At 43.3% G+C, this 13,706-nt stretch overlaps 1 protein-coding gene across 1 annotated transcript in view; it reads left to right on the top strand.

Moving 5' to 3' along the window:
- The window catches only part of LOC143989183 (L-gulonolactone oxidase-like), a 195,542-nt gene extending 184,363 nt beyond the window's left edge, over nt 1-11,179 (top strand). Inside the window, exons 11-12 of the mRNA XM_077489222.1 lie at nt 3,477-3,567; nt 6,956-11,179. Of these exons, the coding sequence (XP_077345348.1) occupies nt 3,477-3,567; nt 6,956-7,084 (220 nt within the window). The 3' untranslated portion in view covers nt 7,085-11,179. The remainder of the gene's footprint in view (nt 1-3,476; nt 3,568-6,955) is intronic.
- The last annotated feature ends 2,527 nt before the right edge of the window (nt 11,180-13,706 follow it).

Below are 13,706 nucleotides of genomic sequence, written 5' to 3'. Positions count from 1 at the left end.
CACATTATGATATTGCTTTACAGGTCAAAACTTTTTTTTTCTTCTTTCTTAAAGACTTTACTACCACTTTAAAGAGCGCTTGAAAAAAATGGCATATTGCTGTATGTAAGTAGGGATGGGCCCTAGAGGGGGCTACCCCAAGGCACCCTCCCCGTGTTGAGGGTATGTGGCATGGTACGGTTCAGGAGGGGAGGAGCGCTCTCTCTCACCCCCCCCCCCTTTTTCCTGCGGCCTGGCAGGTTGTGTGCTCAGATAAGTGTCTGGTATGGATCTTTGGGGGGACCCCCACACCGTTTTTATTTTTTTATTTTGGTGCGGGGTTCTCCTTAACCACTTTAGGACTTACGTTCTGCCGACGTAATTATACGTCGGCAGAATGGCATGTACGGGCACAAGCACGTACCCGTACGTGCTTGCCTTCCAGCTGGTATGGGGTCCGATCGGACCCCCTCCCGCTGGCTGCGGCAGTCCGTTTCGCTTCAGGAGCGATCCGGGATGAGGGGATGGCCGTTGGTTTCTGGATATCCTCTCTCGATTGCTCCTGGCAAATGAGAAGCTTCCCCTGTTTGCATAATGTAAACACAGGCAGGAGGAAGTGATGTCACTCTCCTCGGGGCGGTCTTTTTGACCGGACTGCGAGGAGAGGACATAGTAAGTGTGCACCAATCACTACACTGACACGTAGGTACACAAATTACACCTCCCGTAGTGGTATAGAATCTGAACAGATCAATATCTATAGCGGTTTTGGGTTCCAAAAAAACGCATTGTTAGCGGGATCAGCCCAGATACCTGCTAGCACCTGCGTTTTGCCCCTCCGCCCAGCCCACCCAAGTGCAGTATAGATCGATCACTGTCACTTACAAAACACTAAACACATAACTGCAGCGTTCACAGAGTCATGCCTGATCCCTGCGATCACTAACAGTTTTTTTTGGTAGCGTTTTATATTTAAAGCCTGAAGGCAGTGCTTGGTTTTCGGGGTCCTGTACGCGGCTAGGCTCCCAAAAAGTCCACCACATGTGGTGTCCCCGTACTCAGGAGAAGCAGCAGAATTTATTTTGGGGTGTAATTTCACTTATGCCCATAGCATGTGTAAGCAATATATCATTTAGTGACAACTTTGTGCAAAAAAAAAAAAAGTTTGTAATATTCCCGCAACTTGTGGCAAAATATAAAATATTCCATGGACTCAACATGCCATGGACTCAACATGCCTCTCAGTAAATAGCTTGGAGTGTCTACTTTCCAAAATGGGGTCATTTGGGGGGGCTTTGTGCTATTTTGGCATTTTATGGCCTTCGAAACTGTGATAGGTAGTGAGGAGTGAAATCAAAAATTTGCACCCTTAGAAATCCTGAAGGCGGTGATTGGTTTTCGGGGTGCCGTACGCGGCTAGACTCCCAAAAAGTCCCACAAATGTGGTATCCCCGTACTCAGGAGAAGCAGCAGAATATATTTTGGGGTGCAATTCCACATATAACTATGGCATGTGTGAGCAATATATCATTTAGTGACAACTTTCTGTAAACTTTTTTTTTTTTTAGTGTCATTATTCAATCACTTGGGACAAAAAAAAATATTCAATGGGCTCAACATGCCCCTCAGCAATTTCCTTGGGGTGTCTACTTTCCAAAATGGGGTCATTTGGGGGGGGGGGTTGTACTGCCCTGCCATTTTAGCACCTCAAGAAATGAGATAGGAAGTCATAAATTAAAAGCTGTGTAAATTCCAGAAAATCTACTCTAGTTTGTAGATGCTATAACTTTTGCGCAAACCAATAAATATACGCCTATTTTTTTTACTAAAGACATGTGGCTGAATAAATTTTTGCCTAAATGTATGACTAAAATTGAGTTTATTCGATTTTTCTTATAACAAAAAGTAGAAAATATCTATTTTTTTCAAAATTTTCAGTCTTTTTCCTTTTTTCCTTTTATATCGTAAAAAATAAAAATCTCAGAGGCAATCAAATACCATCAAAAGAAAGCTCTATTTGTGGGAAGAAAAGGACGCAAATTTATTTTGGGTACAACATTGCATGACCGCACAATTACCAGTTAAAGCAGTGCAGTGCGAAATTGTAAAAAGACCTCTGGTCCTTAGGCTGACAATTGGTCCGGGGTTTAAGTGGTTAAAATCCATACCAGACCTGAAGGGTCTGGTATGGATTTTGAGGGGGACCCCTACACCATTTTTAAAAACAAATTGGCCCAGGGTTCCCCTTAATGTTCATACCAGACCTGTAGGGCCTGGTAAGGGACTGGGGGGGGGGGTCCCATGCCATTTTTTTCAATTACTTTTATCTCTATTGCTAGGACCGACAATTCATTACAGGGACGAGTACTTTTAAATGACTTTTTTTCCTTTAGAAATGTCATTTTGTGCAGGGACTGTTCTAAACAAAAATTCTCCACTTTACAGGCATACTATAGACACCCCCAGGTACGAAATGTAAAGGAATATTTTCCTTTTATTGTTTCACTATCAGCATTATTAAAATCACTGCTCCTTAAAAAAACCGCCATTTTTCAAACTTGCTTTTGCATTGATACATGTCCCCTGGGGGGCAGCACCCAGGTCCCCAAACACCTTTTATGACAATAACTTGCATATAAGCCTTTAAAATTAACACTTTTGATTTTTCATGTTAATGTCCCATAGACTTTAACAGTGTTTCGGTGGCTTTCGAATTTGTCCCGAACACCACATATTGTTCGGTGTTCACAGAACATCCGAACAGCCAAAGTTAGGCCTGAACTTATGCTTGGGCCGAACCGCTCGTCCATCCCAATATGTAAGCTAAATTGTAAAAGAAAAGCCAAATATGAGCTACCAGTGTACAGAGGAATCAAGACTATCTGTAAAAATGATACTGTTCCTTAGCATCACATACAGCTTTAAGTTACCGCCAAAGAAGGGTATTTAAATGATTTGTGACTTGTCACTGTTGTCCTCAAAGCCACATGAAACAATATTCGCCTGCTCTATGATATGTTTTTTTTTACATTGGTACATGTTGTTGTATATGTGTTTAGAACATGTTTAATTAAAGTGTAAGTAAACCCCCCTATTGTTTTCAGCCAATGAAGCTGCCATCTTGGCCTCTGTTTAATCTTCAACTGCCATGATGCTGCACATGTGATCAGTTATGACACCAGCCATTGGATGGTCTAAAGCCCCATACACACTATCAGTAAACCTGAAGGAAAAACTCAGCAGAAAAACTGATAGTGTGTATGGGGCTTAAGAGTTTGGTTGAGAGCACAACCAATGGAAGTATCACATTTTCGTCATGTGATAAATGGAAGGGTTTACTTCCTCTTTAAGGCAATGGCCAGTTGGGGGAAAATGTATGCAGACCTCTATGTTTGTTTGATAACATGAGCATATACTATATATCTAAAAAAGAAAAACTCTAAAAAGACTATAGACATCTTTCAATTTTAAAGCTTTTTTTTTTATTTATTTTTTAGGCCATATGGAAAAGATGTCCCACATGCAGAATACTGGCTAGAATATGAGAATATTATGAAACGTGTTGGAGGACGACCTCACTGGGCTAAGGTAATACAACCTTTGAGGGGGATTTCCATATGAGCTGTGGATTTGTCCTATCATATTCTCCACACCTTGACTCTAAGGCCGCGTACACACGAGAGGATTGTCCGTCAGACAATCCGACAGACAGTCCGTCCTACTTTTGAATGAACGGACTTGACCACACACGATGAACAGACAGTCCGTTGAAAGCTTGCGTGATGACGTGTACAGCACGTACGACGGGACTAGAAATACGACGTCCAATACACTGCAATGCAACCTTCGGCCGTGTAAATCCTTTCTGAGCATGAACCATACTTAGTCCGTCCAACTAGCCTACTCACGAGCGGACTGTCCGCTGAAACCAAAGTTGGACGGACTGTATTACGGAAATTCCGAAAGACTTAGTCCGCCAGACTGTCCGCTGAAAAAGTCAGCTGAAGCCCACACACGAGCGGACTGTCCGCTGAAACACGTTTCAGCGGACTAAGTTGGACGGACAATCCTCTCGTGTGTACGCGGCCTTAGGGGTGCATTTACAAAAGGAAAATAGACTGTGCACTTTGCAGGGATATTTGTACTCTGCAAGGGCATTTTCCCCAGAGCTTAGTAAGTAAGGGTAAACTTCCCTTTTGCAAAGAATATCCAATCACATGCAAGAAAAATTAATAAAATAGCATTGCTTACGGATGATTGGATAATGGAAGTTAGCAGAGCTTTCCCTCATTAACTGCTTGCTGAATGTATACTGCATATATATTGCGGCAAGGCTGCTCTCCTGGGCAGGATCATGTACCTGTACGTGATCCAGAACTTCCGGGTCTGGGGCGCTCCCGCACACCACCAGCGACCCACTCCCGCTGTGTTGACCCGCTGATCGTTCGGGACACAGGCAGAACGGTGGTCTGAGAGAAGGGAAGGTTTTGATCCAAGCTGCTGTAGCAATGTGCAAATCTGACAAGTCGACTGTCAGCTGTCAAATGGAAACGATCAAGTGCCTGTAGGCAGGTGCCTACTTTGGGTAATACCTGGTTGTGTCCTAACTCATTTTGTAATTTACAGTATCTTGTGCTTGTTAAATCTATGTAGTATGTAGTTTGGTACCAGGCTGCCCAAAATGGGTTAATACTGCCGGCTTATGGGTGTTCATAGCTCTGCCCCCTTATGGTGAGCTATAAATACAATAGCTGGGTCCTTGGATGGGGAATTGCATGGAGGACTGCTGCCACATTTAACTCTATTCTCACCCTTGGGACTCCCCTTTGGTGGGTACCCAGTCAAGGTATCAAAGGCAGATTCATGGGCTTTATTCAATGGAATTTTCACTATTCATAAGGTATGATCTGGGGCAGACTGAGGTTAGAATCACTGGAGCAATGTATGGTGGAATTATGGGAAAGAAAGTTTTGTACTGACATGTGACTGAAAAAGATTTCTGGTAAACATTCTGAAGTTCCAAAATGGTGCTTGGTTTGATTTACTTCAAAAGGGGTGCATGACTGGTGTATCTAAGAACAGGGCTTAGAATGGAGATGAATATAAGTTAGTGCAGGTTCATTACAAAGATCTAACCTGCAGTGGAAGTAGAAAAGGCTATATTTCCATTGTTAGGGGGCAACCAGAATAATGTGAGCTGCTTAAGCAGCCAGCCAACGGGGAGTTATTGGTGGAGTTATTGGTGACATGGCAAAGGTAACAGAAGGCCCTGGTATTGAGGGGGGCTTGCGAGCTTGGCCCCCTCCCTAGCAACTGGTACCCCATATACCAGGACAGATATCATGGCACAGGGCAACCTACAGTAGGTACTTAGCCTGAGAAGTCACAAAGGAGGCGTAGACAAGAGAGTGAAAGGCCTCAAAGGGAAGAAGTTCAGGAATATAAGGAGAGATGATCTCTTTGTGCTAGGAAGAAGTCTCGTAATGTCACTGGGAGTGAGGTGACATGTTGTGCTGGTGGCGTGCGGTACAGGCTCCGCAGTAGCCATTTGGAATTGTTGCATTCACTGGGTGAGGTTAAAGAGCAGCCAGATATGAGGTGTGCACATAAAGATGGGAAACAAACAGGAAGGGTTAACTGTGAAAATAGAGAATGCTTGATTCTAAGATGGAGTGCTGCCTTAGCGGTGATTTCACTTAAAGCCTCAGCCTGTAAGTTACGGGCATTAATGAGAGCTAATATCAAGTCCCTACTTGGCCATGTTAAGCCCCACCCACACTCCTGTACAGTTCTTGTCCAATCAGAGATTGCTTTGCATTCATAGAGAGAATGGCTGACCTCCTGTGTTTAGAATGCAGCAGGGCAGCAGCTTGGTACAGGGCCCAGAAGCTAGTGGCGATCACTGGAGTTGCGGTGCCCACTAAAGAAATTTTCAGCTTCTAGAGGAATCTCACAGGTATGGTATATGCATAACCAGGGCAGTTCTGGCACCTCTAGCACAGAACGTATATAATCACAAGGGTTACTAGTGCTGGAGGGTCTAATGATGCTGGCTTCTGGGGGATCTAAGGTCAACAGGGGGATCTATTGTTGTGGGGGGGGGGGGGCTGGTGTTCCTGGGGAGTTTTAGTGTTGCTGGTGGAGGATCTCTTGTTGCTGGAGGGGGGTAAATTGTTGATGGGGGGGGTCTACTGTTGAGGGAGGGGTCTATTGTTCCTATCTGCTGTAGGGTCTATTGATGCTGGCTGCTGAGAGATCTGTTGTTACTAGTGGGGATCTATTGTTGCTGGGGTGGGGGTAGTTTTTTGTGGCGGCCCTATTGTTTCTGGAGTGTCTATTGTTGCTGGGTGGATATTTTGTTGCTTTGGGTTTATTGTTGATGTGGGGGTCTATTGTTGTTGGTCACAGGGATCTATTTTCTTGTTTTCTCTTGATATCAGTGTCAAATATTATAAAAATGACTTCCATACAACTTACTAAGGTTCTGCATTCTCTAAAAGGGGTCTTACTGGGAGGTGTAACCAAGGAACGGTGCTAGAAGGTGGGTAGGGGGCGGAAACTAGGGGTGATTCTGAAGGGGAGAGTACCTGCACCTATTCCCGAGAAAAAATGCCCTGTGCATAACAATGTAAAAATATCTATACCTAGAGTTCTTTTTTAACTTAACCACCAGATTTAACCTAACCCAACCCTTGAGCATGAACCTAGCCCCTAAACCAACCTTAGCTTTAACACACTCATAGGTGGGCTTTCTACAATAAAATGTAGTACATGTACATGAACTAGCTGTACAGGAAAGAATGGGACTTCTACTTAACTTGGACCATTGAGAGGCAGCGGGAAGGGGGTTAACATACAATTTCAGGTCTGCAGTTTCATGTGTTTTTAATTGAAAACACATCAGAAAACATTAGTGCATATCCACTTATATTTGGGGATAAAAAATGTGTAATCGGTGTCTGTGTTCTTCTCATAGGCTCATACTTGTACCCGGAAAGACTTCGAGAAGATGTATCCTGCATTCGCCAAATTCAAAAACTTAAGAGAGAAGCTTGACCCGACAGGGATGTTCCTCAATGCTTATCTGGAAAAAGTCTTCTACTGAGAAAGAGAAAAACGGTTCCCGATAATAACTTCAGCCAATATTTCATCCACGACTGCATCACCAATGCACAACAAAACATAATTACAGTTTTATTATTGACTTATATGTCATAGCACCTGCTTGACAATACAAGGAACCCCAAGGATCAGTTCATTGAACGCTCACCCTATTAATACATTCCAGTAAATGTGCTGGATTGAAGAGAATCAAAATTAATATTAATGTTCATATATAAAGAGATAATTAAGGAGGTTAACCTGTGTTGATGGATTTACGTTGTGTGGTGGACGTGTTATGGTTCAGGGCTGCTGCCTTTCTGATCATGGTAGACAAATCGTTCATTGGATGACCTATTCTTGGGTTTGGAGCTAGGCGCTCCTAGGACAAACGTCCATCTCATTTGGTGATTCCTTTAAAGTATTTATTCATTAAGAACATCAGATAGAGCCAACTTTTGGAGTAAAGTCTTTCCTCATCTTCAGGGCTTTAAACAAATTGGTTCGTAGTTAGATCTGGACCTCGGCTTCCTTCAACGCTATTAGGAAATGTTGGCAAGTCAGCCTATTTTAGCTTTAAGCTAGACTTTCTAGTGAACTCTGTTAAGATTTAACTACAATCCATTTGTTCAAACCCTGAAGTAGGGAAGTCTTTTTTCCAAAATGCGATGGCTACATGTGATGTTCTTAATAAATATTTAAAATTAATCACCAAACGAATTGGACATTTGTACTAGGTGTCCCTAACTACATCTAAATAATTATCTTATAAACAATTTGTCTAGAAATCATTCTTTGTACTAGATGTTTCTTAGCACACATCCAATCAGCATTATTCAGAAACTCTAGTGGAACTTGAGTGACTCAGACTGGACTTTGCAAGGAATTTTGTTTTGGTGTGGTAATGTAAAATGTCCCCTTTCCCTATTTTCTTTACTGTCACCATTTTAGTTTTGAGGGGTGAGTGGTGAGAGATTAGAACCCTCTGGTGAGTATTTTTTGTTGTTGCTGGTATGGAGAAAGTCTACCAAGACTAATGCTGCGTACACACCACCAGACTTTCCGGCCGACTAGGTCTGACGGACTTTCGGCGGAGTTACGATGGACTTTCAGAACAAACGGACTTGGCCACACACAAACGGACTAAATCCATTCGAAAATCTGTTCGTTTTGAACGTGATGACGTAAGACGGGACTAAAAAAGGAAGTTCAATAGCCAGTAGCCAATAGCTTCCCCTGCGTTGTATTTGGTCCGTCGGACCAGCATACAGACGAACGGTTTTCCTGATAGGAATGGAGTCCGTCGGACAGATTTGAAACATGTTCTATTTCTAGGTCCGTCAGATTTTTTAAACGAAAAACTATTGGATTAGCCCACACATGATCAGATTGTCCAATGGACTGATTCCGTCGGACCTAGTCTGCCGGAAAGTCTGGTCGTGTGTACGCATTAGAGTCCAAAATTGTTAACATTCGTGTTAAAGAAGAAGAAGACAAAAAACAGCCAACACATTATGGAGGCTCAAAGATCTCCCATTTCTTCTTCCTCCACTCTGGTAATTGCTTTGTAGCCCTAAAAAGGGGAGAGAACTTTGAGTCCCCAAAACGCATTGGATGTTTGGGCTTCTTGTATAAATCAGCACTAATATTAGTGATTTTTGGAATTATAGTTCCTTGGTTTGGCACTCTTATTAGACGTTTTCAATACCTGGATTTTAAACTCTGGATCCTTTTCCTAAGGGGTATCCTGATTATAGGTAAGAACAGTTTCCCCAGACCTATTGCCCCAGAATAAATGCATGCATATACCATCTTTAACCACGAATCCCTGAAAAGTCAAAACTAGCACTTATTGCTGTGTGTATCCACATTTGTGTAGTAGCCCTGGACCAGGCTTGGTGTTGGTAAATACACAATGGAGTGAGTTTTCCTTCCAGTGGGCTTGTACCTAAAGGTACGGTGTAGTAAGACCTAGTTGTGGTCCTGGGCTGCTGCCTCACTGATAGCGAAAAAAGAGAACTCTCAACATTAATCTCTGGGATGGGTTTGGAGTCAGTCTACAATGGCCAGAAGATCTTACAGCCTAATGAGGGGGAAGGCATTTGCCCTGAAACACGTTGGGTTTTCCCATTGTTTGGGACCAATAAACAGTTTAAATGGACCCACAAGTGATATGAACTTTTTAAGTGAAAAATAATAAACATATTATACTTACCTGCTCTGTTGCAGAGAGCAGCCCGGATCCTCCTCTTCTCGGTGCCTCTTCTGTGCTTTTGGCCCCTCCCTCCTGTTGAGTACCCACACAGCAAGTAGCTTGCTATGGGGGCCGAGCCGAGTCACATCTCTCTGTGTCCATTCAGACACGGAACCGCAGCACACCCCGGCCCCCTTTTATTCTCATTGGCTGACTAACTTTGCTTGACAGCAGCGGGAGCGAAAGGCGCCGTGCTGCTGTCTCAGCCAATGAGAAGGGAAGTCCCGGTCAGATGAGACATTCCTACAACAGCTGGATCTAGGTAGACCTTAGGTAAGTTTATTGGGGAGCTACTGCATACAGAAGGCTTTTTTATCCTAAAGTGTTTGTAAACCCTTTACAACCACTTTAACCTACAGGTAAGCCTAGATTAAGGCTTACCTGTAGGTGCTTGAAATATCTCCCAGACCTGCACGATCTAGCAGATATTTGCAAATTGGCGTAAGGCGATTTCTTCTACGAATGCGGTGAAGTTAGAAATAGCACGCTGTGCCGCTTCTTGCTCGGGTCACACCGTTAAAGGTGGCTCCCGCACACATGCGCGAGAATGATGTCACGTTGCTTCACGCGACTCCGGCCAGTCACAGAGCCAGAGTTCGGGGCACCGAAAGGAAGAGGGGTGAAGAATGGATGCTCGCTACTAGCGAGGAAGACAGGGACATTGCGGGCTTCTCCTGCAGGTAAGTGTGACATAATGGGCTACTAAGTGATGCATAGTAGCCCATTATGCTTACCTTTGCAGGGAAACAAAGAGGAAGTAACACCCATCAGGGTTTACTTCCTCTTTAATGCACAGAATACATTAAGATAAACTAAAAAATACTTTCCGGCTTTACAACAACCTCAAGAATCCTCACTTTTGACACTTCAGGTCATGTCAAATGACTGACCCCCAACTGTAGGCTACGATTCTGTCTGTCAATGCAAAACATAGTTACATAGTTGGTAAGGTTGAATAAAGACACCAGTCCATCCAGTTCATCCTGTGTGGGTGTGTATTATGTCTCTACTACCACTTTCCATATCCCTGTATATTGTGTTTTTTTTTTTTTTTAATTAGTGACATTACCCGCTAAAACCACCAATTGTGGCAGGGGGTTCCATATCCTTACCGCTCTAACAGCAAAACAAAAACCCTTACGCAGTTTAACGTTAAACCACTTTTCATCCAACATCATCGAGTGGCCACATGCCTTCTTGAGCAAGCCGAGACTTAAAAGTTTCCTCCCAACAGAATCAACATTGAGATATTTGTATAGAACTATCATATCTCTTTTTTAAGTGTTTCTTCTCCAGGGAGAATAAGTTTAGTGTTTGTAGTCATTCCTCATAACTGAGGTCCTCCAGTCCCCTTATTAGCTTTGTTGCCCTTCTTTGGATTCTCTCCAGTTCTAGCACATCATTCTTGAGGACTGGAGACCAGAACTGAATGGCATTCTTCAGATGCGGCCAAACCAGAGCTTTTCAAAGTGGTAGAGTTAGATTAAACCACAGCACAAGGCAGTGGGACTAAGCATCTGCTACACTCATAAATGTCGAATGTGAAGATTTCTGGATAGAACAGCTACAGGTGGTTCCAATAAATACTGTATGTCAGCTAGCATGTTGTGTTTGATGAACAGACCTTTGGGACATTTGCTCATCCATAGCACACTGTTGCAGAGAACCTATTAAACGGGTTTTACATATTTTTTAAGCCATCTAGTGCTTTTTATTTGTGTATTCGAGATATATTTATGAAACTATTCATGGTTCTCATGAACCATGTAGGAAAATAAATATGATACATTTTACATTGATAACCAGATGTTCGCACTTTGAGTTTAATAAAAATTGATATACATTGTTCTGCATCTTTTTTCGGTGTATTTGAATATAGCACACTCAAGCTTTTGAACAGAAAGTATTCATTCCATCACATATCCCAAAAATAAGAGGATTATTCCTAATTTCAAGACAGTGGGTGGAGTCAGGGAAATCACTCCTTTATGCTTCAATGACCATTGCAATGAATGAAAACCATTGCTCCTAAGTAGAGCAGTGGTCTCCAAACTGTGGACCATGGCTGAATATGGCCCTTTGCTTGCCTTTATCTGGTCCTTGGAGCACCATTTCTCCCACTGATATGAGGGACTATTCCTTCTATTGACACAAACTATGAGGCACCATACTTTCAACGGTGGGGCACAATTCCTTCCGATGACAACATTGGGGCATAATTTATCACGGTGACTATTTCTACTTTTTTTGCCGAGATAGTTTCTATTCCCACTGGCCATAGTTAGGCCCTCCTAAAGTCTAAAGGACAATGAATTGGCCCTTTATTTAGAAAGTTTGGAGACCCCTGGAGTAGTGCAACTTTTTTAACTCAAAGGATTCCTTAAAAAAAATGTATATATTCAGTCAAATAAGCGCGTTTACATTTTGCCAGCTTTAAATTTCGCTTGTTCATTTCACTCCTCACTAAACTCCACCATATTCATTTTTATTCTAAGATCAGTAGGTTGCCCAAAAAAATCACTCTCTAGCAGTAGATAGAAAAGACTACACGCACATGGGCTATTTGGCCCATCAGCATCAAACACCAGTATTTCAGGTGTTGGGAGGTGCAGGTACAGTATCCAGCATTGTTGCCAGCAGCCTGTAAAAATCTTTGACCTCCTGAAATGTGTTGGTCGAAATACATGGTACTCATATGCAGTACTGCATTCCACCCTACAGCCCAAAATGGGAGTACCATTTAGCTCAGGGTCCAGGTGGCATGTATTTCAGATTCTGATTTTGACAGGCCACTGGAAGTGGGGCTGAGTGCTACAAAAAAATGCCAGGATTTGATGTTGATGGGTTAAACCCCCCATGTGCAAGTAGCCTAAAAGAGCAGTTCTGGCAGCTATACTCACCTAATCTCTGGCAAGACTCCCACAGACTCACTGGTCTAGCTTTGCTCCTCTATATCATACACAAGTTTTCTTTAAAGAAAATTGGGGGATGGAAGGAATGGGGATGGGTCATTATATTCCAAAACCATGGTCATTAAAATGGCGTTAGTCCACCTTTGCTATTAGCCTTATCTCTTCTGAGAAGACTTTCTACAAGAAAATGAGTTCCCATTTGAGGCTTGGTACTGATGTTGGATGAGAAGAACCAGCCCTATTCAACTGTCCAATTCAGTCCAAATGTGTTCAGTAGGGTTGAGGTCAGCGCTCTGTGTAGAGCACCCAATTTCTTTTCACCAAACTGGTAAAACCATGTCTTTATGGAGCTGACTTTGTACACAGGGCACAATCATGCTGGAACAGAAACTGGTCTTCACCAAACTGTTGAAAGTACAACCAAGGTTGAAAGTACACAAGTGTCTAAAATGTTTTTTTTTTTTGCTGTAGCATCAACAGTAGCCTCTAATAGAAACACCTGAGTTCAATAACTTTTGACCATATAGCAATGGCTCTCAACCCCTGGGCCGTGGATCATTGCCGAGCTGCAGCCTGCCTCCCTCCTTCCGGGCCTCCAGATAGCTGCAGATCACCTAATCTTTCACAGTGCCTTCCAGCTCTCATAGTGGCCTGCAGTACCCCTCAATCTCTCACAGTGCCCTCCTAAGAGGGCTTAGTCCCCACAGTGCCTGCCAACCTCCCACAGGGCCCCCTACTTCCAGCAATACCTAGTTTGCTACAGAGACTCAGCTCCCTCATAGTTCCCATCAATAGTGCCCCACAGTGTCCACCAGCCCTTGCAGTGCCCTCCAATCTCCCATATTGCCCCTGAAAACCCCCTGGAGAGACAACCAAAACCCTCCAGAGACCCCATTCCACACAGTTGCTCCCACCAAAAAGCTCCTATCCTATTGTGACACCAAGTCTGCTGCAAAGTCACCTAAAGCCCCATACACACTATCAGTTTTTCTGCTGAGTTTTTCCTTCAGGTTTACCAAAACCATGTAGTAGAAGGGCCGGCCTGATTGCATACACATTGAAACTCCTAAGGTTTGACCTCATATTATATGGTTTTGGTAAATCTGATGGAAAAACTCAGCAGTAAAACTGATAGTGTGTATGGGGCTTAACACCTTCCAGAGCCTTCATCTCCCTACAGTGAAACCCAGCCCCATCCAGAGCCTTCTGGAATTTCAATACATATTTTGCATTCCCATACATTTATTGTGTGAATATAAACTTATTTGTTTTGGGGGGGGGGGGGGGGGCATGGAAGGTTTTGGAAGAATTTACCAGTCCCTGGTCCACGACAAAATTTTGAAGGTCCCTAGCGGCTCTGCCGCAAATCAGCATGGTGGTGGATGTATGCCGCCCAATTTTGTTTCCAGTATGGTCCTCAATGTGCGCTGAGAGTCGATACTGTCAGCTCGCATTGATGC

The sequence above is a fragment of the Lithobates pipiens genome, unplaced genomic scaffold (genome assembly GCF_037356315.1).
Source record: "Lithobates pipiens isolate NorthernLeopardFrog02 unplaced genomic scaffold, aLitPip1_a1.2 Scaffold_18, whole genome shotgun sequence".
Taxonomy (NCBI): Eukaryota; Metazoa; Chordata; class Amphibia; order Anura; family Ranidae; genus Lithobates; species Lithobates pipiens.
Note: the sequence above shows the minus strand (reverse complement) of the source record. Positions and strands in the feature narration are given on the sequence as shown.